Source organism: Oncorhynchus kisutch, linkage group LG1 (genome assembly GCF_002021735.2).
Source record: "Oncorhynchus kisutch isolate 150728-3 linkage group LG1, Okis_V2, whole genome shotgun sequence".
Taxonomy (NCBI): domain Eukaryota; kingdom Metazoa; phylum Chordata; class Actinopteri; order Salmoniformes; family Salmonidae; genus Oncorhynchus; species Oncorhynchus kisutch.
This window is the reverse complement of record NC_034174.2, coordinates 59,942,260-59,967,385: the sequence shown is the minus strand read 5'-3', so window position 1 is coordinate 59,967,385 and position 25,126 is coordinate 59,942,260. Positions and strand designations below refer to the sequence as shown.

General features: G+C 42.1%; 1 protein-coding gene and 1 long non-coding RNA gene across 2 annotated transcripts; one reads left to right on the top strand and one right to left on the bottom strand.

The window, feature by feature from the left end:
• Positions 1-2,421: 2,421 nt before the first annotated feature.
• LOC109890217 (uncharacterized) lies at positions 2,422-12,184 on the top strand. Its single transcript, XR_002255383.2, has 3 exons — positions 2,422-2,591; positions 7,020-7,167; positions 9,230-12,184. It is a non-coding gene; the product is annotated as an uncharacterized LOC109890217 (long non-coding RNA).
• pex6 (peroxisomal biogenesis factor 6) lies at positions 10,019-24,727 on the bottom strand. Its single transcript, XM_020482197.2, has 17 exons — positions 23,447-24,727; positions 22,985-23,154; positions 22,607-22,690; positions 22,274-22,376; positions 19,507-19,643; positions 18,967-19,078; positions 18,497-18,699; positions 16,580-16,766; positions 16,224-16,300; positions 15,878-16,010; positions 15,168-15,373; positions 14,697-14,758; positions 13,885-13,993; positions 13,294-13,410; positions 13,011-13,088; positions 12,679-12,818; positions 10,019-11,815 (listed from the first exon to the last, which is right to left on the bottom strand). The coding sequence occupies exons 1-17, from the start codon at positions 24,659-24,661 to the stop codon at positions 11,679-11,681; spliced, it is 3,270 nt and encodes a 1,089-aa protein (XP_020337786.1). The 5' UTR covers positions 24,662-24,727; the 3' UTR covers positions 10,019-11,678.
• Between the last annotated feature and the right edge of the window lie 399 nt (positions 24,728-25,126).

Below are 25,126 nucleotides of genomic sequence, written 5' to 3'. Positions count from 1 at the left end.
CTGTAGAGTTACTCTGGTATTTGGGCACTCTACATCAGATACTTGATTAATCTCAGACATTCAACTACAACAGCAGAGCCTAAGTAACAAACCTACACTACACAGTGCATTCAGAAAGTATTCAGACCCCTGGACTTTCCCACATTTTGTTACGTTACAGCCTTATGCTAAAAATGTATATTTTTCTTTAAATGTATTCAATCAATCTACACACAATACCCCATAATGGCAAAGCAAAAGCAGTTTAGAGATTTTGGAAATATCACATTAACATAAGTATTCAGACCCTTTACTCAGTACTAGGTTGAAGCATCTTTGGCAGGGATTACAGCCTTGAGTGTTCTTGGGTATGACTCTACAACCTTGGCACACCTATATTTGGGGAGTTTCTCCCATTCTTCTCTGCAGATCCTCTCAAGCTCTGTCAGGTTGGATGGGGAGTGTCGCTGCACAACGATTTTCAGGTCTCTCTAGAGACGTTTGATCGGGTTCAAGTCCGGGCTGGGCCCCTCAAGGACATTTAGAGACATGTCCCGAAGCCCCTCCTACATTGTATTGGCTGTGTGCTTAGGGTCGGTGTCCTGTTGGAAGGTGAACCACCGCCCCAGTTTGAGGTCTGAGCGCTCTGAAGCAGGGTTTCATCGAGGATCTCACAGTACTTTGCTCTGTTCATCTTGAAAAGACTCCCAGTTCCTGCTGCTGAAAAACATCCCCACAGCATGATGCTGCCACCACCACCACCATTCTTCACAATAGGGATGGTGCCAGGTTTCCTCCAGGCGTGACGCTTGGCATTCAGGCCAAAGAGTTCAAGCTTGGTTTCATCAGACCAGAGCATCTTGTTTCTCATTTCTGAGAGTCCTTTAGGTGCCTTTTGGAAAACTCCCAAGCGGGCTGGCCAGGCAGCCAGCTCTAGGAAGAGTCTTGGTGGTTCCAAACTTCTTCCATTTAAGAATGATGGAGGCCACTGTGTTTTTGGGGACCTTCAATGCTGCAGACATTTTTTGGTACTCTTCCCCAGATCTGTGCCTCGACACAATCCTGTCTACGGACAATTCCTTCGAACTCATGGCTTGGTTTTTGCTCTGTTATGCACTGTCAACTGTGGGACCTTATATAGACAGGTGTGTACCTTTCCAAATCATGTCCAATCAATTGAATTTACCACAGGTGGACTCCAATCAAGTTGACGAAACATCCCAAAGATGATTAATGGAAAGAAAATGCACCTGAGCTCAATTTTGAATCTCATAGCAAAGGATCTGAATACTTACTTAAATACGTTTTTTTAGTTAGACATTTTAGAATAAGGCTGTAACATAAAATGTGGAAAGTTAAGGGGTCTGAATACTTTCCCGAATGAACTGTATAAAGGCTTCACAATATACTTAACCAGGTGTGAAGAGTATAATGATCAGAATGTATGGTTCTCAAGCAACCAAGCAGTCAAGGTTCCATTAGAAATCAGGGTAATTACTCTGGATAATTGAGGGGAACCCAAAATATTACTACAAATCATTATAAAATTACATTAATTGTAATATTAAGACCAATTGAAATTCATACCCTAACACACTAAACTGCAGTGAGTAATAGGAGCCATTAGCCTGGCATATTTGATATTCTGTAGACTTACAACAGGGAATCACACAGCATCCCTCCGGAAATCCCAGCTCTCCCTCCCTCTCATTTGATGATCTGCAATGCAGTGCCAGGCCTTCTACCCTCCTCCTCCCCCTTTTTCTTCTTCAGCAATCTTTGCAGTGCCCAAACAGGGGGGCTATCCTGAGCTGTGCAGACTGGAAACTAAGCATACCATTACAGTCCTGCTCCTCCCACTCCTGCCTGGGGTGAGGACACATTTCCTGCATCTCATTAAGTAATGGCTGAAGCCACAGCTCCATCTAGAGAGCACTATGTAGCCACTACAATTAAAGCTGCTTCTATTACAAAATGCACAAGGTGTACTAACCACAGGTTTCATAGCTGATAGTGAGTGTATGGTTGGAAAAGGATACATTTCTGAGCATGGTGGGTTATGTGCTGGGTTAAGTTGTGTCGCTTTTGAGCCAGTAGAGCACATTTTAGTCAAATATTTCCCCCCGGGTAAAAGAATGTGCAAATCACAGCATAATAAAAAGGTAATGGAAATTAATAGGCAGATATTCTTCCACCAGAAAAGCAAAGACTGGGATGTAAGTGAACTTAAGTTACTTAGATCATCTATGTGCCCACTTCTTGTGGGGAATGACAGTTTGGCTGACCTCTTTCTACACTGTCCAATGGTTGTGTTTTTTATATTCGTCAAGTGCCGGATGTCATGGCAACGGGGCAAGTCGACCCCCTGATTGGCTGGCTGGCCAGGATCATCCGTTGCGGTTTGCAGTGAGAATTGCTGAGTGGACCCTCCTTTTTAAACCCCCCTCCCTGCCTCCCCTGTGGACTTCATGGCCTCCTATTATTTAGCCGATTTGTTTTTGCATCCTGGTTGAACCTTCTAGTGTGAAAGAAAAAAAAAAACGATCAGGATCATATATGTGCCTTTGCAGGGACGCGGGGGGCATAACCTAACAAATGTGTGGGGTCAATTGGTAAGGACTGCTTTCCGTTTGTTATTCCTCCATAGGTAGGAACTTTAGGCGAGTACTGTAAGTCGTGTGCCGAAAGAAGAGTTGAAGTTGACTGTGTGGCTTTAAAGAGGGGTAGCTTGGGTGTGGATATACTAATGGCAGCAATTGGAGTTCCTCACCTCCATTTATAATACTTGAACTCTTAACTATTGCTCAGGAGTAAGAACCTCAACTCCTGATGTATTTAAGGCAAGTGCTAATAACTTGTAAGAAAGTCATTGTGGTATCTTGGTAGTTTTCATGCCAAACACAGACTACTACGGTATGTTCTCCTTTGAAAAGTTATTCTCAATGGATATTTTAGAGCTATAACTATATTTTAACTCTTATCAGTGTTTGGAATCTTTAGCTACCAATGAGGAACATTTGTAATGCTATTGAAGAACATTTGCTAAGAGTGACAGTGTATGCCTGGTTGGTGATTAGGCAAATGCTTTAAGATTTGCACAGACACTAAGAGTGAGCTCCTCTTGCTAGTTGCTACAGGACAGACAGGAAAGAATAATGTCTGTTATCTGGCTTAACTGAATCAGGGTCAGTAACAAAATGGCAAGATTTCAGCTCTCAGGTTGGGAGCTGGATTTTAAACTGCATAATAGCAATCTCCTCACTCTCAGAAAAGGACAACCTGGATGTATAATGTGGAAATACAAGGGTGTGGAAATATCCCTTATCAACAAGGAATGTTCTAAGTGAAGAAATTAATGGAAGAGGAAAATATTTTTAGCACTTGGTGAAATGTTTCGGATTTCCGACACTATGAGCAAGGACTATGACAACTACTTGAAAATGACCAGACACTTACTTTAACCTAGATGTCATGAAGAGGTCAGCAAGAGGTCAAGCACAATTCAGAGGGTTCACACCTAGGCTTCGATCAAACATGATATCTGAAGAGGCTCCTAAAGCTTTAGAACATTGATTAAGGTACAAAATTAAACAACTCATTTTGAATTGAAGACACTCCACTCCTAACATTGTACCACTTGAGAGGACAGAGAAATGGGAAATCTATCCTGACCTCTTTCCATAAAGCTAATGAAAAGTGGCAATGGTGAGGGGGAAGAGGGAGCGGGGATGGATGCACTGAACAAACAATGTTGCCCTCGGTACAGTTAACACCAAACCCACAGAGGAACAACAATGGCTTCAGCAAGGCCATACCACATCTAAACATTGCTAGATTTCTCTCTGGCCAGTTTAGCCGCGCACGACCAGCAGAAGTCGAACAATTGAAGGTTTTATATTTTCCATCGTGCTCAGCAGTCAGAACTCGGTGGGGCTGCGAGGGGTCAGACATATGTAAGGGCTAAAAGGCACACCCGTGGTGCAGACTGCTCGCATGTCTGCCGCTGTGCAATAGCAAAGCATGCGAGCTCGGTGTAAGAAGGTAGCTATGGTGCTTCGGTGAGGACTGTTACTGGTTGAGGTACTGTTCTGGTTTCTTTTTCAGGTTTACTTTATGGAAGCCTGCCACAAGTGAGTGCAATTTAGATGCCATTTGATTAGGTGTGATTCAAAGCTATTTCTGTTAGTGTAATCCATTGTCCCGGCCTAGTTGTCTTTCGAGATATCCTCATGCAACAGAGTGTGCGACAAAGTGGATGAAGTTTATTCAGTAGTTTGACGCCATATAGGTTAGGGTGGAAATTGCCGCCATACATTTTTTAAGATACATGCGGAATGTGTATGTACGGGTCTTTCAGTAGCGTGTGGCTGTGTGCCCTTGTCAGCAACCATAGTAACACATTGTTTCCTCCAAGTATTCAGGTGTTTAAACTGTGCATGCTTTAAGGATAAGCAAGGCAAGAATATTGCATTCGTCTAAAATTCATATGGAAAAAAGGCTGGTGATATAGGTATCAGAGGAGATGAGATTGATGTGTGCGCATTGGCAGTCCATAACTTTACGGTAAACCCAAGAGTGTTGGTCACATAAAATATCGAAAGTTCAAGTTGTCAGCCACATTGTTTTTAGCATGTTCTTTGCATATTCACATGCAAAAACAAGTTAATTGGGGGCAACTAAACAAGTACAACACAGAATTGGGCAAGGGACACCCAAACTTTGCAGCCTAGCAAATACCTTGTGGTAATACATACATACATACATACATTACACACATTACATACATAGTTGAAGTCGGAAGTTTACATACACCTTAGCCAAATACATTTAAACTCAGTTTCACAATTACTGACATTTCATCCTAGTAAAAATTCCCTGTCTTAGGTCAGTTAGGATCACCACTTTATTTTAAGAATGTGAAATTTCAGAATAATAGTAGAGAATGATTTATTTCAGATTTTATTTCTTTCATCACATTCCCAGTGGATCAGCAGTTTACATACACTCAATTTGTATTTGGTAGCATTTCCTTTAAATTGCTTAACTTGGGTCAAATGTTTCGGGTAGCCTTCCACAAGCTTCCCACAATAAGTTGGGTGAATTTTGGCCCATTCCTCCTGACAGAGCTGCTGTAACTGAGTCAGGTTTGTAGGCCTCCTTGAACGCACATGCTTTTTCAGTTCTGCCCACAAATATTCTACAGGATTGATGTCAGGGCTTTGTGATGGCCACTCCAATGCCTTGACTTTGTTGTTCTTAAGCCATTTTGCCACAACTTTGGAAGTATGCTTGGGGTCATTGTCCAATTGGAACACCCATTTGCGACCAAGCTTTCATTTCCTGACTGATGTCTTGAGATGTTGTTTCAATATATCCACATAATATTCCTCCTCATGATGCAATCTATTTTGTGATGTGCACCAGTCCCTCCTGCAGCAAAGTACCCCCACAACATGATGCTGCCACCCCCGTGCTTCGCGGTTGGCATGGTGTTCTTTGGCTTGCAAGCCTCCCCCTTTTTCCTCCAAACATAACAATGGTCCTTATGGCCAAACAGTTCTATTTTTGTTTAATCAGACCAGAGGACATTTCTCCAAAAAGTACGATCTTTGTTCCCATGTACAGTTGCAAACCTTGGTCTGACTTTTTTAATGGCGGTTTTGGAGCAGTGGCTTCTTCCTTGCTGAGCGGCCTTTCAGGTTATGTCGATATAGGACTCGATTTACTGCGGATATAGATACTTTTGTACCTGCATCCTCCTGCATCCTCACAAGGTCCTTTGCTGTTGTTCTGGGATTGATTTGCACTTTTCGTACCAAAGTACGTTCATCTCTAGGAGACACAACGAGTCTCCTTCCTGAGCAGTAAGACGGCTGCGTGGTCCCATGGTGTTAATACTTGCGTACTATTGTTTGTACAGATGAACGTGGTACCTTCAGGCATTTGGAAATTGCTCCCAAGGATGAACCAGACTTGTGGAGGTCTACAATTTTATTGGGGGTTCTTGACTAATTTCTTGATTTTCCCATGATGTCAAGCAAAAAGGCACTGTGTTTGAAGGTAGGCCTTGAAATACATCCAGAAGTACACCTCCAATTGACTCAAATTATGTCAATTAGCCTATCAGAAGCTTCTAAGGCCATGACATAATTTGCTGGAATTTTCCAAACTGTTTAAAGGCACAGTCAACTTAGTGTATTCAAACTTCTGACCCACTGGAATTGTGATAGTGAATTATAAGTGAAATAATCTGTCTGTAAACAATAGTTGGAAAAATTACTTGTGTCATGCACAAACTAGATGTCCTAACTGACTTCACGAAACTAGTTTGTTAACAAGAAATTTGTGGAGTGGTTGAAAACTAGTTTTAATGACTACAACCTTTGTGTGTGTATGCATGTATATATATATATATATTAGTTAAATCACACTAACATTATATTTAGCTTGAGATCAGATCTTGATCAAAATTGCAAGTTAGCTGCTTGCTGTATAGTCTCACCTGAAGGGCTTCAGGTAATTGACAAAGTGGTCAACATTAGTACGTTTTCAGGACAGCAATATGATTATGTGAAAGGAGATCCAATAATGGTCATTTCAAATCCATTAACTGGCAGTAGGGCCTTTACTCAGGATGAACGATTAAGTAAATATCGTATTTGATTGCCAAATTGGGGCCGAGTTATTATTGACGTCTGTACTTATGAATGATTGCGTATTTCATCTGTGCAATTATCTAGGTCAATACTGCCTAAAAGAAAGAAGCCTCAAGCCTAAAAGTATTGACCATCTCGTTCCATGTATTGACCTCAAGTTAAACGTGGAACCAGTAACAGACACAAGCTTCCAAGAGAAATTACATGCATGACTGTATGAGATCATTTTTCCTCGCCTTCATATATAATTACTAAAACAATGGACAACCTCTTGTGCAGATAGTCAGTCAGTAACAGTCAAGTTAGCGGTCATATAAATGTACACCGTGCTTATATAAATGGTGCTGTATAAACTAGTGGATTAAGCTGTTACCATTCCCCCAGGTTTCCCAAGGGGACGCTACTGAGAAGCTGGCTCACCAAGTCCCGGCCCAGACTGCTGTTGCTCATCGCGGGGTTGAAAAGGCCTCAGGTGACCCTCATGCGGAGGAAAAGGATGAAGCGCACAAAAGTAGCAAAGGCCACGTAAGCGGTAAATATGGCTAGTGTTGCATGTAAGGATAAACTCCCTCCCCTCAAAACGGATGATTCTTAAATAGCTATACCCATCACAAGAGATACCCAACAGTTAAGATTGAGGAACAGTTATTGGTCTAAGGAAATGAGTGACATTCTAATCATAAATGAATAATGCCTACTGTAAAGGGATAAACAGTAACACTTTATTGAAAGCCGACAGTGAAAATTCTTTATAACTTATCAGCATATAGGGAGCCTTTAAGATGTCGTATTATAAGGCTTGCAATATGTCTAATCAAATCTTCAAGTGACAAAACGTAGTCAGGATCATTACTAGATTATAAGACATAAGGAGGCTAAAACATGCTTCTGAGAAGTTTTGCATAATGTGTTATACCTGTTGATGTAAAGTGTAACTGGATAAAATATTAACTGTACACTAAAGTTGATGGTTAATATTCGGCTTAATAATTAGAGTTCTATGATACCTACCTGTCGGGTTTCGAAAGCCAGTCAAGAAAAGAGGAAGAACTCAAGAGCAATTGTGCACAGCACACTTTCCTGTCCTCAAAATCCAGTAGAATGACTACCCAGCAGAGGTTCCAATCTTACCCCAACGACAGACCACAGTTTACTGTAATTAACTAATATGCCAAAACGGCCCTCCACATGACCAATGTTCAGAATGGGGAACTACTTGCTAAATACATGAGCATGCAACATTGTACTAAACATACTACATCCGGTAGTGAATATGGGCAGGTATTCTGGGCGGGATTGCAAATGCTAATGTTAATCCAACAACTAGAGGTCCCAAACGCTTGACAAGAATATTGTCATTTTACTGTAGAGTTATCTCGAGTTAGTACCTTGCTAGTAGGCTAGCTTGGGCTACAGCTAGCTTCCCATTCTCAGGACAGTTTGATTTCAAATTTCAAAGAATACTATCATTAAGGATAAGTGTTGGCTGCTAAATATGTCAATCAGATCTGAGACAAATAGGGGCATATCTTTGGTGTTAGCCACAACTCCTTCCTATAGTAATGCCTTCTGGGATAGAAATAAACACTCCTGTGATAGTGTACAGGGATCTCATACAATAAATAGCCACTTTGATTTAGCCATAACATGAAAAAAAAATGGTTTTACTCCATTCAGTTTTCCACTCGTTTGATGTGTCCCACCAGTGGCAAGTTTTACAACATACAATGGGAATAGACTGATTCATGGCTAAATCTAAACATATCTACATTTGAGCCCCGGTTGCCATAAACATTTTTACTTAACTTTGTAAGCTCTTACTTCTATTGGAGAAACTCCATAGATCCCCATATTAATCTTGTACTCTTGATGAGTGCAGTACCAGAGACTCTAGCAGCAGAGGGCACACATCTGTGCGACCTCAGTGGTAGAAAATATATCTAATTTTGAGAGCTGCAATTCTTACATAAAATCAGACATTCCTTGCTGTTATTCAATTTTGGGGCAAATGTTGTATGACATCCTGGTCTGTCAAACATATTTAAACATACATAGTTCGTACACTGCAGCTAAACATACTAATTCTGAATACAGCCATAGTCTCTAGGATAGGATAACACTACATGCACTTGCATAGTGAAGATGGGGTGCAGTAGTTAAGTAAATCAATTTGAAAGCTTCAAAAAGGTCAGCACCCCCTCAACCTACATTGTCCGACTTCTGGTTGGAAATAAGATCTAACATACAGGACCAATCAACCTCTTAAGAATTAAATTCCCACCAGCAGCATAAACTCCGATGCTAGTGGCATGCTAATGATCTGGCCCGTTTCCTAGTGGGCGTCTTGCCTCTGTAATCATCATTTCCCAGTGGAAGCAGTTAGCATATTTCAACCTGGATCAAATTGTATACTTTACAATTGCCTAAGTATAACCAAAGTGTGTCCTTTGTTTTTTCCCATTATCTTGATATATTATCGCTGCCATATCTAAATGAATATTGAACTATACAGGCCTGTTATAGTAAATAATCAGTTCATTTGTCAAAATACAAATGATGATCAAATTGAAAAACACATGTTCTTTGTCTTATAGAACCTGCAATCGAATGCCGCATTTCACTTGAGGTCTTGGCAAAGAGGATCTCCCCACCGGAGTTGGATATGAAAGACGAAGACATGGAAGAACTACGTTTCGAATCTTTGTCGAAGCAACGAACTAAAAGCCAAAGCAAACAGAGAGGTTTACCGTCTTTTGTGAAAACAAGGGATCTGCAACAGAGATCTAGACCCCCTGATTAAATCGAGATCTTCTCCTACACACCCATTTGTATATCTCTTCAAATCCAAATTTGTTATGGTTCATTATAGTACAATGAGTGTGACTTGTACATTATTTACATCCAGTGGCATACATTTAGTTTAACAGAACTGACTATCGCTGTGTTCTTAGGCTATATCTTTTCCAGTCAGAGAATGATTTGTTGTTTCACATAAGCAACATTGTGTTTGAGTGGGTGAATAAGAAAATAGTGCCTCTCCATGGCTAGCAGGTGCAAATATCTAAACCACAGTAGGTACACACGATTAATGCAACTCTGGGCCAATGAAAGAGTCGCCATTAACAATCTGACCCATCATTTTTCCTTATTTTACATAAACCATCTAAGTGACTTGAAAGGGGAAAAACAGAGCGAGAAGGGGTTAAACATTTGAGGTAAATATTCAAAAATCTCATCAAATTGTATTGGTCACATACTTTGCAGATGTGATTGCAGGTGTGGTGAAATGCTTGTATTCCTTTACAAATAGGTAACAATTATAGGCAACACTTTTACACTCAAATCATAAAGCCTATTTTACAGACAGAAAATCTGTTTGGCAATTAACATTTTGTACATTTTTTTACTACATGATCTAATATTGCCTATTGTATTTAGGTGAATGGCAAGCTTTCACAAATCAGGTATCATGAAATAACAAAGCACTTAAAATATCACATGACACTGCAGTGTATTGGCAAGGTTTCAAGTAAAGCAAGTTCATATTTTGGTAAAGTTTATTTTACCAACCCAATTAATACACTTTTCTTTAAAACAGATCATAAATTACAAACACTTAACCTCGCTAGCAAATAAAGTTTGCACCATTTGAAAGTTATAGTTAACACAATTAACAATTTATAGATTTGTTTGTCTTACTTTTGTAATCCTATTGTCATTTTTGCAACCATGAGATGGGAAGCACAATGTCTCACAATACAAAAATATAAGTATCGTTTTTCACATTGATAGCAATCTTTGAATATGATAAATTACTCATTTTCCATGGTTACACTTTATACTAAGTTGTCCCATTTCACATGTAAATACATTCACTTCCGTTATACAATCTTCAATCTTCAAAATTGGAATAGTCAAAATTAAGGTAGATAATTACTAAACTCTAGTTCAAGCTCAACTTGTTTGAACCATACACATTGAAATTCCTCCAACAATGCGTCACTCAGAGGAACATCAGCTTTGTTACTCATATATACTCATGCAGTAACAAATTATTTCTTAAAACAATAAACTGCCAACTTAATACAAAGTGTGACCGGATATACACTCATGGATTAATGCGGTAGCTTTGTTTCAATGTGTATTTGTTCTAAACTGTACTTAAGTGATTCATGTTTTTAAAATGTTTCATAATAGTGAATTTTGTATTACTGAATTTATTTTATGCAAATTATCTACAGGGTGGAAGGGGAAACTCGGCATCAACCAGTGTTACCCAAAACTTGGTCTCGGAGAACTTGAGTATGCTGGTTTTCCATCAACTCATTATATTCATTGTTTTTATTTGAACTGTTGATGGCTTGGCTGGGTCTTTTGTTGCTCAAACAAGTCTCTGAAAGGATGGCTTGTAAAAGAAACCAGCATTCCAAATAGTTCGTGTTGGGGAAGCATTGGAATAATAAACCACTCGGATTTGGAACATCCTGTTGAAATGCAAGACTCAAATTTGAGAGTCAACTTTGCAATTAATGGAATTAAATTGGACAACATATGGCTAGTAACTCCAGTGAGAATAGAGAAACTAAACAGAACAGCAGCATTAGTGTCACTGAGAATATAGGAAAGTGATGGCCCTCCTAGGAGTAAAGTTGGGACATGGATATACTCGTTTTCATTGAACAACGTTCATATGCATTTGTTGCTGCCATTAACACTGCCAAGTTCAGTTAAGATCAATTCAGAAACTAGTGGTTACAAATATACAGCACAAACCTTACGTTGACTGTTCAGATTGATTTTGCAAATTGCAAACTGTACAAATGTGGTCCACATACAATATTTTGCATTAATTAGGTTGTGTACTAGTTTGGTCCCTTGGCCTAAATGACACTGCTCATTCACTCATTAGTGCAGAGAAAAGGAAGAGAATTTCACAACCACAGTTTTTTTGCAGAGCCACACGCTTGTGGTAGAGGATTTGGGGTAACGTAGTGCATGCAGAAGAGAATAGCTTAGCTCCATAACTGGGCGGCAGTGAGTTGGTTATTTTGCAGTGAGTTTCTGCTGAATGAGTTTATATTTGAGCAGCTCTTGTTCAGAGACGGACGGTTTGAGGCAATCCAATGCTTGGTTAAAGTCTTCGGCAGAGAGTATGAGAGGAGTATCCTCGGTGTCCAGACCTGAGAGTGAAAGAGGGTGAGAGAGAAATGGAGGGTGCAGTGGAAACGATAAAAAGGGGGTAGAGAATATAGCAGAGTAGAAGGGGGTTGTGGAGAGAAAGGAGAGTGTGAAACAGATAAATAAGTCCCTATTGCACTTGTTACTAACGCTTGAGGTTGCTATAGGAACTGAGAAGGTCACCTCTTAAAATGCCATTAACAGTAGATATGACATTGGTATTTAGAAAGGATGGTATAAAGAATGGTATTTTATATATTTTCCAGTACATCATTTATAATGGTTTAAGTTTTTGTGGAATGAAAAATTCAGAGAGAAACAATTGCCACACATTTTGCACTGTAGTAAAAACTTCTGAACATGACTCTGAATGATCTCGTAATGTGTCGGTCCATGTGTTGCCAAAATAAGATGCATTCATATTATGATTTGTTTCTACAGTACATGATACGAGAAGGTTGTAGGGATAGGACAAACACAAGAAACAAAATGGGTTTATAGCAATGAGACTATGGATTTTATAGGCACATTATTTGGATAGATGGTCCACATGGATTTGATTTTAAAAATGCCAAAACTATGTTTTTTAATAAATGGACAAGATACCATTGAAGATTCACCATTCTATTTACATTTAAATATTAAAAGTGGAACTGTTGTATTTTCAAATGATTTGACTGTTTGTTTAGCCCACTCATGTGAACAGTCGAGGCAATCATACATCACAGTTTTCCATGCTTCTGTTTCAGGCTTTCAAATTCCTGAATTTAAGCAAAAAATAAATAAATGTACACCTGAAGGAGGATTTTTAACTGAACTTTATAAGGAAAATGTACATGTCTCCATTTGTGAGGGCCAAACGTACCGTCGGTGACACGTGCAATCTTCCTCTTAATGGCAGACATCATGGCGTCAGAGCAGAGAGCATATATGTCCGCCCCTGTGAGCTGAGGAGGGCAGCGTTCCACTATATCCTGGAGACTGACGCTGGGGTCCACCTTGAACCTGAGAGGACAGAAATACACAGACACGCATAGCAATTCACATACAGCACAAATACCCTGTTTGAAACACACTTCTGCACTTTAACCTTGATTCTGCGAGGATAACTATTGAACAAAAAAACACCAATACTTTTTACCAGCTTTTTGCTGTTCAGGTTTGACAATAAATGATAATCAGGCAGGACACACATACTTTCTGACTATGGCCTTCAGAACTTGCAGCTGAGACTCTTTGTCTTCATTGATCCCAACATACACCAATTTGTCAAACCTGAAAAAGCAGCAGAGGAAACCATAAGGTCAAAAACAATGGAAAAGACAAAAAAAAGGCTTTTAGAACAATAAAGTACAGACCCGTCCAACATCTAAAAAGATGACTTTTTCAGAAGGTACATGCCTGTAGGCGTATACTGCATAAACATTGGCTTTGTGAGGAGACGCACACTGATTGACTAGACAAATCATTTGAATCTCACCTGCCAGGTCTGAGCAATGATTGATCGAGCAGGTCTGGCCGGTTGGTGGCTCCAATCACAAACACGTCCCCAGAGGAGTGAAGTCCGTCAAGCTCAGCCAGGAGCTGAGAGACCACCCTACAGTTAACAGAGATCAGGTTCAAACAAGGAAGAGGATGAAGTTGTCCTTAGGCACTGAGCTATGATCAGTTTTCGGTTGTTTCCCCCCAACGATTAAGGTCAGAATTTGGGGAGGGTAAACTGATCCTATATAAATAGAGTGAAGCAGGGTTTTACAAGAAAAGACAGTCACTGATCTTCTGAACACGCAAAACACCTTCATGATATTTTAACGCTCCACAAAATGACAGTGTTTCAGTAGAAAGATTATTCAATATCCACAGACTTTTGGCCTCATTGAGAAAAAATGGAATGTAAAAAGGTCCAGTTTCACCTACGGAAAATGTAGGGCGACTCTGGAGCTCCATAATAACCTGTGTTTGTTGCATAATATTCTATGACGTGATCTAACCGCTTTGTCGAAATGCTTTAAAAAAAAAATCATAATGATAATTTTCAGTGGTGTATTGTCCAAAAATCAATCCCACCCACCTGTCCATGACTCCACCAGAGTCTCCACTGCGCCCTCTGTTGGGCGCTAGAGAGTCCAGCTCGTCAAAGAAGATGATACAAGGGGCCGCCGCTCGAGCTTTGGAGAAAACTGAACGAGAGAGAGGAAGAACCATTTTATTGGAAATCATATGTACAGGACAACAGTTTTCAGCTGTGCTAACATAATTGCAAAAGGGTTTTCTAATGATCAATTAGCCTTTTAAAATGATAAACTTGGATTAGCTAACACATCGTGCCATTGGAACACAAGAGTGATGGTTGCTGATAAATGGGCCTTTTCTAAACAGTTTCCAGCTACAATAGTCATTTACAACATTAACAATGTCTACACTGTATTTCCAATAAATGTTATGTTGTTTTAATGGACAAAAAAAAGTGTTTTTCTTTCAAAAATAAGGACATTTCTAAGTGACCCCAAACTTTTGAACGGTAGTATAAATGCGTATATTTAGACTTGACCTCTTGCCTTCATTAGGCTTTCAGACAATGCAACAGGAGCATGAAGAAAAACAAGCATAAGGCAGTACAAAAGTAGTAGTGAGCTTGGATCCTCTGCAAACAATTTGTTCGATCTCACAGGGATGTGTCAGTCAATAGATCTTCATCGGGGTTTTACAGAGAGGTGTAAACTGCACTTATAGTTGATTGCATGTATTTGACTAGGGCCCGATTTAGAGCTGATAAGCGCGTGCAACGCAGAACGGTCACTTTGACGAAACCTTAATGGCAAGCCATGCGCCGAGCCCAGGGGAGTTGAACAAACAGCCATCTAACTCCACTACTACACTCACCCTCTCTCACGTTCTCCTCGCTTTGACCCACGTACATGTTGATGAGTTCCGGGCCTTTGACACTAAACGAAGAGGAAGACAAAGCCATCAGGATTCAAGCACAATCATTCAGCTGAAAGTGTGGAACAAATATGAATGATTCGCTTATTCACCATGCTCATTACCCGTTGTCCGGGCTCAGGGGGGTGCAACATTACAGAACAATCGGCTAGAAATCTATTATGTAGAACAGACACTTCTCTGTCACTTATAAGAAATGTATCTGCAACATTCCGTGACATTTCTCCAGCTTTCTCATCCCTTTTTCCCTCTGACACCATGTACAGCTGGGAGACAATGTGGCGTGAAAACAGGGAGGTGCTATCTGAAACTGTCCAATAAGAAACACTTTTTTTCCGTTGCAACTGTTTCACTACAGTGTGCCCTACTGAACTTGACCCAGTCATCCAGTCTCCTCTGGTTGTCTCCTACCTGAGGAAGGTCATGGAGCACTCTGTAGCCACAGCCTTGGCCAGCAGGGTCTTGCCCGTGCCGGGAGGCCCGTAGAGGAGCAGGCCGGCGCGGCGCAGGCCCAGGGACAGCAGCTCGGGCCTCTCCAAGGGCAGCTGCACCGTGTCCAGGATCTCCCGCTTCACCTGCTGCAGGCCGCCAACGTCCTGCCAGCGCACACTGGGGATCTGACCACACACACACGTTACACTTCTCCACCATACACAGTTGATCAGTGTCAGTAGTCTCCTCTGAGCCAGTGAAACATGGGCTACAGTCTAATTCTCTACCCATCTCGTGAAGTGTGCACTCGTACACTTCCACTCATGGATTTAAAAGGAATGGACTGGTATGAAGAATATGTGGTAAACTCCCTCGAGCAATTCTTGTAACAAATCAAATGATTTTTAAATGCATGAGGGGGAATGAACGAGTGAAGGGAAGGGTAGAGAATCGTAACAGAGACATGAGTTTCATCTAAACTGCTAAACAAAAAAAATCGAAAGAAAAAATATTGTCTCCTTATCTCTCCTTTATCTGACTGGAAAACAATATGGTGGAAGGTCATCATTAGACTGGCTTTCACCTGGTCACTTCTTTCAGGCCAATGCAATGTAGGAGAGGAGGCAAGGAAGGGGACGATTATTTAGATAATTTGAGAAATAGTCGTGCGCCCCATTTTCGGGGTGTACCTTCGGGGCTCCGATGGCCTGAGAGTGGGCGTCTTGGAGGGTCTCCAAGGCATTGGTGAAGTCCTGGGCCAGGACGGTTACCCCACAGGCACAGAGGTCCTCTTCCTCCTGCACACTGGCCCCCTCTGGGAAACTGAACACAAATGCCTGCCTCAGTCATTCTGTAGTGGTATGATGTCCTTTTGAAATAATTCCTTTTTTAAAGTAGTAATATGCAGCCAACAGAGAATCACAAGGAATAGGACACAATATACAACATAACAAGAACAACACATTGTGCATAGTTGCTAGAGTTCAGCGGATATTCAGTGGGGAAGAGGAGAGCAATTGCAGGTGGACGACTCACCAGGATTGGAGTATCCTTGCGTGGGCGGATTTACCAGCCTGAGTCAGCAGTGCACTGAGGTCCCCCAATAGAAAGCCCTGTGAGTCGAGAGAGGGGGGTATAGAGAAATATATAAAAAGAGGATAGAGGGGGAGGTGTTAGAAGGATCATCAAAAGTCATGGTCCTTCCGAATGTGTCTTCCACAAAACCAAACTCACTTCCATAGATTCTCAATTGGTCTGTAAACCAATCTGGTGCCTTTTAAATCCTTGAAGGGGGATGTGAACAAGTAAACAGAAATATTGGGGAGAATCCGAATTGAGCTGGTGTCTATGAAGTATGAATATAATGGATAAAACCATGCTATGGATCTCACCGCAGTGTGCTTGGCCAGCCTGGCCAGGTTGACGTCCCTTCCCAGGGGCATGCACTCGCTGAGGCTGGCCAGCATGGCCCGGCGCTGCTCCTCACTGGGGCTCTCTATCGACACCTGGTGGATGAAGGCTGCCATCACGTCAGACGACAGCTCCCGGGGTTTACTTACAGCCGCCACCACGACCACGCTAAGGGGGAGGGGGAAAGAGAGGGGGAGAGAGTGACGGAGGTTATAGACGTAGCCGTTCCTTCTTTGCCTTCATTCAATGATACTAAAAGTAACGTTTTGTTTCTTGTTGTTGCAATAAGGTCCGGTGGCTCAATTCAACTGAATTCACATTGCGTTATTTACGCAGTAGGTCCCATTTATCTGACAACAAAAAACAAATACTATTATCACCATGTAGATGCTTCCAGTTATCAGAATAAGTAGTGTGTCGAATAAAATGTTATGGGTGATTAGCTAATGTTATTGCGGGTGTAGCGAAATGCTTATTTGGATTTAATAACTACACTGTTTATATTCTGCCAGTCACCTTGCCCTGGTTAAATGCGGTGGTTCGCACTTTAAGTCTCGAGCAAATGCTACCATTCTATCCACAGTTTCTGGTTAGGGTAGGTCTTAGTCACAGTGGGTACTACATCGCCTATACACTTCCTTATGAACTTAGTCACCATATTTGTGTATGCGTCTAGGTTATTTTCGCAAGCTACCTGGAATATATCCCAGTCCACATGATCAAAACAATCCTGAAATGTGGATTCCGATTGGTCAGACCAGCATTGAATAGTATGAAGCACGGGCACTTCCTGTTTGAGTTCCTGCCTATAGGACGGGAGGAGCAAGATGGAGTCTTGCTCAGATTTGCCGAAAGGAGGGCGGGGGAGGGCCTTTTAAGCATTCCGGAAGTTTGAATAGCAATGGTCGAGAGTCTTAGTAGCGCGAGTAGAACAGTCAATATGTTGATAGAACTTCCGCAGCCTAGTCAGATTTGCTTTGTTAAAATCCCCAGCTACAATGACTGTAGCCTCAGGATATGTGGTTTCCAGTTTGCATAAATTCCAGTGAAGTTCTTTGAGGGCCGTCAAGGTTTTGGCTTGAGGTGGGATGTAAACGGCCGTGGCGATGACAGAGGAGAATTCTCTTAGGAGATAATATGGTCGCCATAATATGGTTGTGAGGTATTCTAGGTTGGGTGAACAAAATGACTTGAGTTCCTAGAATTACATCATGAATCGTTAATCATGAAACACACCCCTCCGCCCTTCTGTTTCCTGGAGAGATATTTATTCCTGTCTGCACGATGTACTGAGAATTCTGCTGGCTTCACAGACTCCGACAGAGTATCCCAAGAGAGCCATGTCTCCGTGAAACAAAATATGTTATAGGCCACGATGTCTCTCTGGAAAGAAATCCTTGCTCTAAGCGCATTAACTTTGTTATCCAACGACTGAACATTAGCGAGTAATATACTCAGAAGTGGTGGGTGGTGTGCGCGCCTCCTAAATCGAACCAGCAGGCCGCCTCGAGTGCCTCTCCTCAGCCGCCAATGTTTTGGGTCGGCCTCTGGAATAAGTTCAATTGCTCTGGGGAGAGTGAACAAAGGATCTGCTCTAGGGAAGTCGGATTCCTGGTCGTAATGCTGGTAGTTCTGGGGAGTTACCGCCACTCTAATATCCAATAGTTCTTCCCGGCTGTATGTAATGACAAAAAAACATTTCCTGATATAATAATGTAAAAAAACTAAAGAGTTAGTCGCGATGCTGCCATCTCCGTCAGCGCCATCTGTGTGTGTGTGCATGCACGCGCACAGGCAGAAGCTTACAGTAGTAGTAACAAAGGCACTGCATAAACATAGCTATGACCGGGATCGACTGAATTCTAGCCTTGGTTAAGATGTTAAGATGGATGGGCTACCTGGCAGGGGCGTGGGCAATGAACTGGCACAGGGCGGCTATGACCCTGGCATCCTCCTCGGCGCCATCCCTGGGCTGGCCCAGCAACTGCAGGTTCCTGAGCAGCAGGATGCACGGCCGGTGGGCCTCAGCTCGCTGGAAGACAGACTTCATCTTCGCCTCACAGGAGGCGGCTGTGTCGGCGCAGAGGGTCACGCAGTCCACCTGCACAGGGGCAGAGAGAGGAAACTTTTGAACATTTCCAAACATTTGACATAAGCAACTTAAGACTAAAGTTAAGTCCCTTAACTAAGTGTGAGGATACCCTTAGATTTGATCTGCTTATGGACTGAGTTTTTCACATGAAATGAATCATATTACTACCTCAATTCTAATGGCTATAGAGCGAGTGACATCATAAAAACTAATACATGTACATTAGTATTTTAATTCAATCTTGTAATAAGCTAGTTGTGTGATTCTGAAGGGTACCTTCACTAAGTGCAGATGGAGTCTACGGCATGCAGCTCTGACAGAGCTGAATTTTCCACTGCCACTCTGTCCCAGGAGGAGGATGGTGCAGCCGCTCATCAGAGCAGCAGAGCTTCAAAAATAAGTTGATACAAAAAAAGTCAGCATAGTGATACAAAGGAGTGGGGATAACAGTTATTCTACATACAGTAAGTATCCTGTTATATTGTCTATGACTTTAATCTTGTTCACTTACACTTTACATATTGTTTACCGTGTTGCCCTGGGTCTGCGGTATCAGCTGACATATACAAGCCAATAATGGTAACCGGGATGATTTGAATTGCATTTATGTCCGTGTCTGTTTTCGGGAAGATGCCCAGGACCGCATTTACTAGACACCAAATAGAAAACGGGGAAGGACTACCTGAACTTCCAATAAGATGTCCGATAAGAAACTCTAGTTTCTGTTGCAAAGCGTTTTAAATCACAAAACCTTTTGCCCTAATGAATACAGCCCAGTTGTGTAAAATTATGTCATCCTGCTGAGTTAACACTGACCTTTCATTCATGTGGGGCTGGATGATAGTGGAGAATTGGTCCACGGTGCTGGAGAGCCCAGGGGGAGACAAGCTAGTCCAGAGGGAAGGCTCCTCGCCAACAAGGGAACAGGGAGCCAGGCTATTGGTGGAGCCGCCCTAAAAGGACAAGTAATATGCATGGAAGGTGTGTGTCAGTTGCAAAAAGTAAACTGGAGAAACCTCATCATTTTGAAACGGTGGCTTTTATCCTGTTCAGGTTGAACTGGCACATTGCTTCTTCCAGACAAACATGCCCACCATCCTGGCAGTCTGCCCTGGAGTTGCTGTATATATTGACTTAGTGACAGCTATGGTGTATGAAGAGAATGCAACCACACATGACAAGCGCATAAGGCTGGTGTTCACTACAATGAACCAACACAACCTGACACTCAATGACAAGAAATGCCATCAACTTCGTGGGCCTTCACATGTCATTGCAATTGAACCTCTCCAATGTCAATATCATCTTGAATCTCCCAGAACAGTCCTTGATAAGCCCACTCCAGCATCAGTCCTTCCCTCAGGCACTACTAGAGACACCATGGAACTGTACTGCCGCACATCAGGCCATTCACAGCCAAATTACCATCTGGAAAATGCTGGTGTGCATTGCCCTCATATGCACCCATTTTGCTACCAATCTGAACTGGACTCACATGTGAAGATTTAGCTTTCATGCTCCTCTGCAACCCATTTTACTGTCCATCAAATCCCAGGGATCATCTTCAAATGTATGTGTGTGGAACTGTGCTGTCCCTCAAAACCAATGCTTCTTAATCACAGTCTATGACCTAGTTACACTAGCTAACCTCTAAGTAACCTGAGGTCACCCTCACAGGTTCTTTCACACTCCACATCTCCTGCTGGGCATACCCCAGTCTGTTATCAATGCCAACCTCCCACAGTTAATATCGGACAAATGATCATTCTAACTGACTTCTAAAGGAATATAAAGAAATATGTAGGGCATGACCTGCAGGACTTTTTACCACATTCAATATATAAAAAATAGTATGTTTGTGACAGCCGTTTCACAGACTCTCCTTACAACCAACCAGTATCCCAAGCATCATTCAGGCTGGGACAACATTCCACTTAGTCAATGGGTTTCTTTGGTATGGAAGCTGCATCTGCTGACTGACAACACCGAACTGTAGAAATAGAAACTGATCACCCCACAGCCCCAATACCCCACCAGTCATACAGGAAGGAGACTGCTCTTGTCGCTGCAACTTGACAACAATGACCAGTTAGCTGTGCAAGCTGATCAGGCCCCAGAACTACAACCACCACTGGCTACAGGTCAGGCCCCAGAACTACAACCACCACTGGCTACAGGTCAGGCCCCAGAACTACAACCACCACTGGCTACAGGTCAGGCCCCAGAACTACAACCACCACTGGCTACAGGTCAGGCCCCAGAACTACAACCACCACTGGCTACAGGTCAGGCCCCAGAACTACAACCACCACTGGCTACAGGTCAGGCCCCAGAACTACAACCACCACTGGCTACAGGTTAGGCCCCAGAACTACAACCACCACTGGCTACAGGTTAGGCCCCAGAACTACAACCACCACTGGCTACAGGTTAGGCCCCAGAACTACAACCACCACTGGCTACAGGTTAGGCCCCAGAACTACAACCACCACTGGCTACAGGTTAGGCCCCAGAACTACAACCACCACTGGCTACTTTGTCTTCTCACTCTGTAAAGATACACTCATGTCTTGGTCACCTCAAAGACTATGAATCAACCTTGCACACTACTAGAGTAGCTGACTGTTGTATTACAGTTGTTGCGTGCTTGCAGTTACACTACAGTGTGTATATGTAGTGAAGGAGAAAGGGGTATACCTAGTCAATTGCACAACTGAATGCATTCAACCGAAATGTGTCTTCGGTATTTAACCCAACCCGTCTGAATCAGAGAGGTGCGAGGGGATGCCTTAATCAATATGCATGTCATCGGCACCCGGGGAGCAGTTGTTGTTGGGGGTTAACTGCCTTGCTCAAGGGCCGAAATAAATAAATAAATAAAATTACAATAGCCAGAACATCAAAAAACATGTAACTGTCTGGATTTTTGTCAGGCAGGACCATACAGCACTGAATGAGAACAAATTTAACTTGGAAAGTTGTCTATTGAATAGCTACCAAAAAGTTTACATTTATAACTATTCATAGTTGATATTTCCAACTATTGTATCTGTCTGTTTACAGCTCTATATTTCAAAGATGAATTAAGACATCCTAATGCTGTTTGTTTGTGTATGTAGGGCAGACAGCTGACTACTTGTATTTACGATTTTAGCAATATCAGAGCTTGCAATATTGGGTTGCATGAGCTTACGTGACCCACGCCCCTCCAGCCGGGCATTATTCTGCACTTTTGAGTTAAGGGGTGTCACAATATCTATCAAATTTAAACACTTTTGCAGTAATGTATTTTCACAATAATGTATTTGTACATTTTTACATGCACATCCCATTTCATATATGGGAGAATTTAACTTAAAGATATGTGAAAACATGGTCGTGTTTTGTTAAACCTCAGGTAGGGGTATCTCAACATTTTACTAGCACTAGCCTAGTTCCAAGCGTAGGCCTATTGAAATACATACTTCACCACTCAAAAGAGCAAGACATAAGTAGTATTGAATGTTCACTTTATGCATGCAGTCTTAAAACTGTCTGAATCTGGCTATTGATGTGACATTTTATGTAAAAAGTTGAAACGTACCATGTATAGAGATGTGTGGACAGTGTCTGCAAGGTAAGGACCTTGGTCTTCCTCCTCTGTAGAGCCACAAACCTTTTTCACTTTGAAATACACAACCGGCCACCTAACGAAAGTTCAGGGTTCGAAGTAAGAAAAGTGTCATTGAATACCCAATCATGTGCTCATGTTGATTTGACTTTTAAAGCAGTAAGATATGGTGGCACGCCATTTTATCTGACACACACTGTAGTATAGGAGAAACATTTGTTAAGTCATTGTGGTCAACCTCCATCGGTTGTTCCTGAGGGTAAATGGATAAATAAGTGTAAGCATTAGTCTGCTTGACGTGTGGACCTTGTGATTCCCTCAGAGTTGCTCTCCAAGACTTCAGGATGCCCTTCAGATGGGATGCCCAAAACACCGCCCAGCTGCACAAGTCTGGGAGAGAAGGAACAAAGGTAAAAGATAAAAGGCCAAATACAGCACGGTGCGTGCAAAACAAATCCTACAGGGAAGACGCAACAAACCAGCAACAGAATGAAGCACAAACCAAGGCCAGAGACGCATTCATTAGTGCACACAATAGAAAAATATTTTGCAACAAACAGAAAATGTGAGTTTCTTATAGGCCAAATTCAGGTAGTCCCTCCCCAATTTCCGCCCATTCACTTCCGTTTGGTCACCAATTTTTTTAGAATTAGTACAGATAAAAGGGCAGACTATTTCACTAACCTTGGTATGGTAAAGTGCTCACAGAGGATACTGTCAAAGGGACCATGAGAACTGTATTCTGGGGAGATGACAGCATCAATGTGGAGTTCTTTGGCTAACAGCGGTGATGCTGATCGAGAGAGGCTCTCAGAAAGCTGAAGACCTGACTGAGAAATGACCCGGTTCCATCTCTGAGATAATTCAAAGAAATGCAGCAAAGAATTCAGCATTATGTTCGTTATTATATTTAGACAAATCTGTGAAATTGTCAGTTGCTTGGATGTTCCAGGATTTGAGAATTGGCGTATATGGGCATGCACATCCCTTTCATATTAAATGTTCCCTTTAACCTATTCAAATTGATTTGAATATAAACTAAGAAGAAAGTTGCAATGACAACCTGCATGCAAATGGACATGGAGGACGTCGCACAACACTTAAAGTTCAACTCAAATGTACAAATATGTACAAATATTTACTCACCTTTATTTTCACAGCCCTGCTACTGACTGGCACTGGCTCTCCGTTCGACAAGTTGAACCAATGAGTCGGCGATATGAAGCCAACGTTGTCTTGAAGGTCCAACTCTGCACACTTGCTGAAATCTGCCACAACAACCGAGCCGAGGTTGACCATTTCAGTGCCCTTAGATGGCTCTTTGCCAGGTGCGTTATCATCGGCTTGCCCGGGACTTGGCAGGGACTCGCCTCTGTAGGACGTCTTTGTCATTTCTGATGAGCAGTTAAACCTAGACACCACTACCCACTCACGGTTGAATAACCCGAGTTTGAGCAGCAACTGTTTGCTTACGAAAACAGTACTGTCTAAATCGATTTTAGCATCGCCCTTCTCCACTAGTACAATTCTCCCTTGACCGTACAAGCGACGAATATCCACGATTCTGACATCCAGCCTACACTCCAGTGCTTGCAAAAAAGCGGATAAACTCGAGTCCAATACTTGCCTGTTGTCAAGTAAAGAGCTTCCCCCGCCAAGACTATTCGCGTAGTGTGCAAAATCAGAGACAAATAGCGAGGTCAAATTTCTAGTAGCCAAAGCATTCGAGGTCTCCAGTGCACCATGTTGCGCAATGTCTCGGCAGTCGGTGACCACCACTGTTGTGTTGATTGTTATCATCCCCTGCGTTATAGGTGTACACTCCAACACAACTAAGTCAAACAGAGAGTGTTGCACTTGAGATATATCATCTCCAAGTAAAGGGTGATAGGGAAGTGATAGCGAGTCCCCTTGTCGTGCCAATAGTGGTTGACCTTGGCACGAAGCCAGTACGAGAAGTCCATTGGAAAACTTATCCGAGTTTGCCCACTTGAAACTCTGTCTTGTTCGTGCCCCTATAACAACTTTTCGAAGGGAAAACGGTGATAGTGAGCGTACAACTCCCCTTATATCATCCTGGAGACCATAGTGTTTGAGAAAGATCTTACTTGTGTACAATTTTAAAGTTGTGTCGTTTCCATCCGATCCCCAACCTGACGTCTCCTCTGTTGAGTGCGCGCAGAGCAAAACGGCAGTTTTCCCGAGTGTCTGAAGCTTCCGTGAGGTGAATAAAAGGGTCGAAGTAGGCTCATTGCAACTTGGAAACGCATATCTAAATTGTGACTTGATAACAAGCACGTGTAAAGGATTTAAGTGCGTTGGAAATGTATCTAAACATGACAGTTCTACCTGAGCTGCCATGTTGGGGAAAGCGCATGCGCATTGGGCAATATTTTGTCCGGAAGTGAAAGCAGTTCGGGTGAAACAACTCCTTCCGAGATGTTCCTTTGATGCTTGTATACAAAAATTACTTTTGCAATCTATAGACCTACAAAAAAAGTATCCGTAAATTAAAATTTAACTATCTCTGAATAATGAAATAAGAAATGCACGCTCACAGCAGTCGGTGACCGGTGGCTACTTGTGTCTTCTCACCCTGTAAGGATACACTCATGTCTTCTTGGTCACCTCAAAGACTATGAATCAACCTTGCACATTTAGTTTTAGTGGGGAAAAGAAGGCTGTACATACACTACTAGAGTAGCTGACTGTTGTATTACAGTTGTGGCGTGCTTGCTGTTACGATGCAGTGTGCATATGTCGTGAAATCGAAAATATATTACAATAGCCACAGCCTTCCACTAGCCTACGCAGCATCATCTGGAT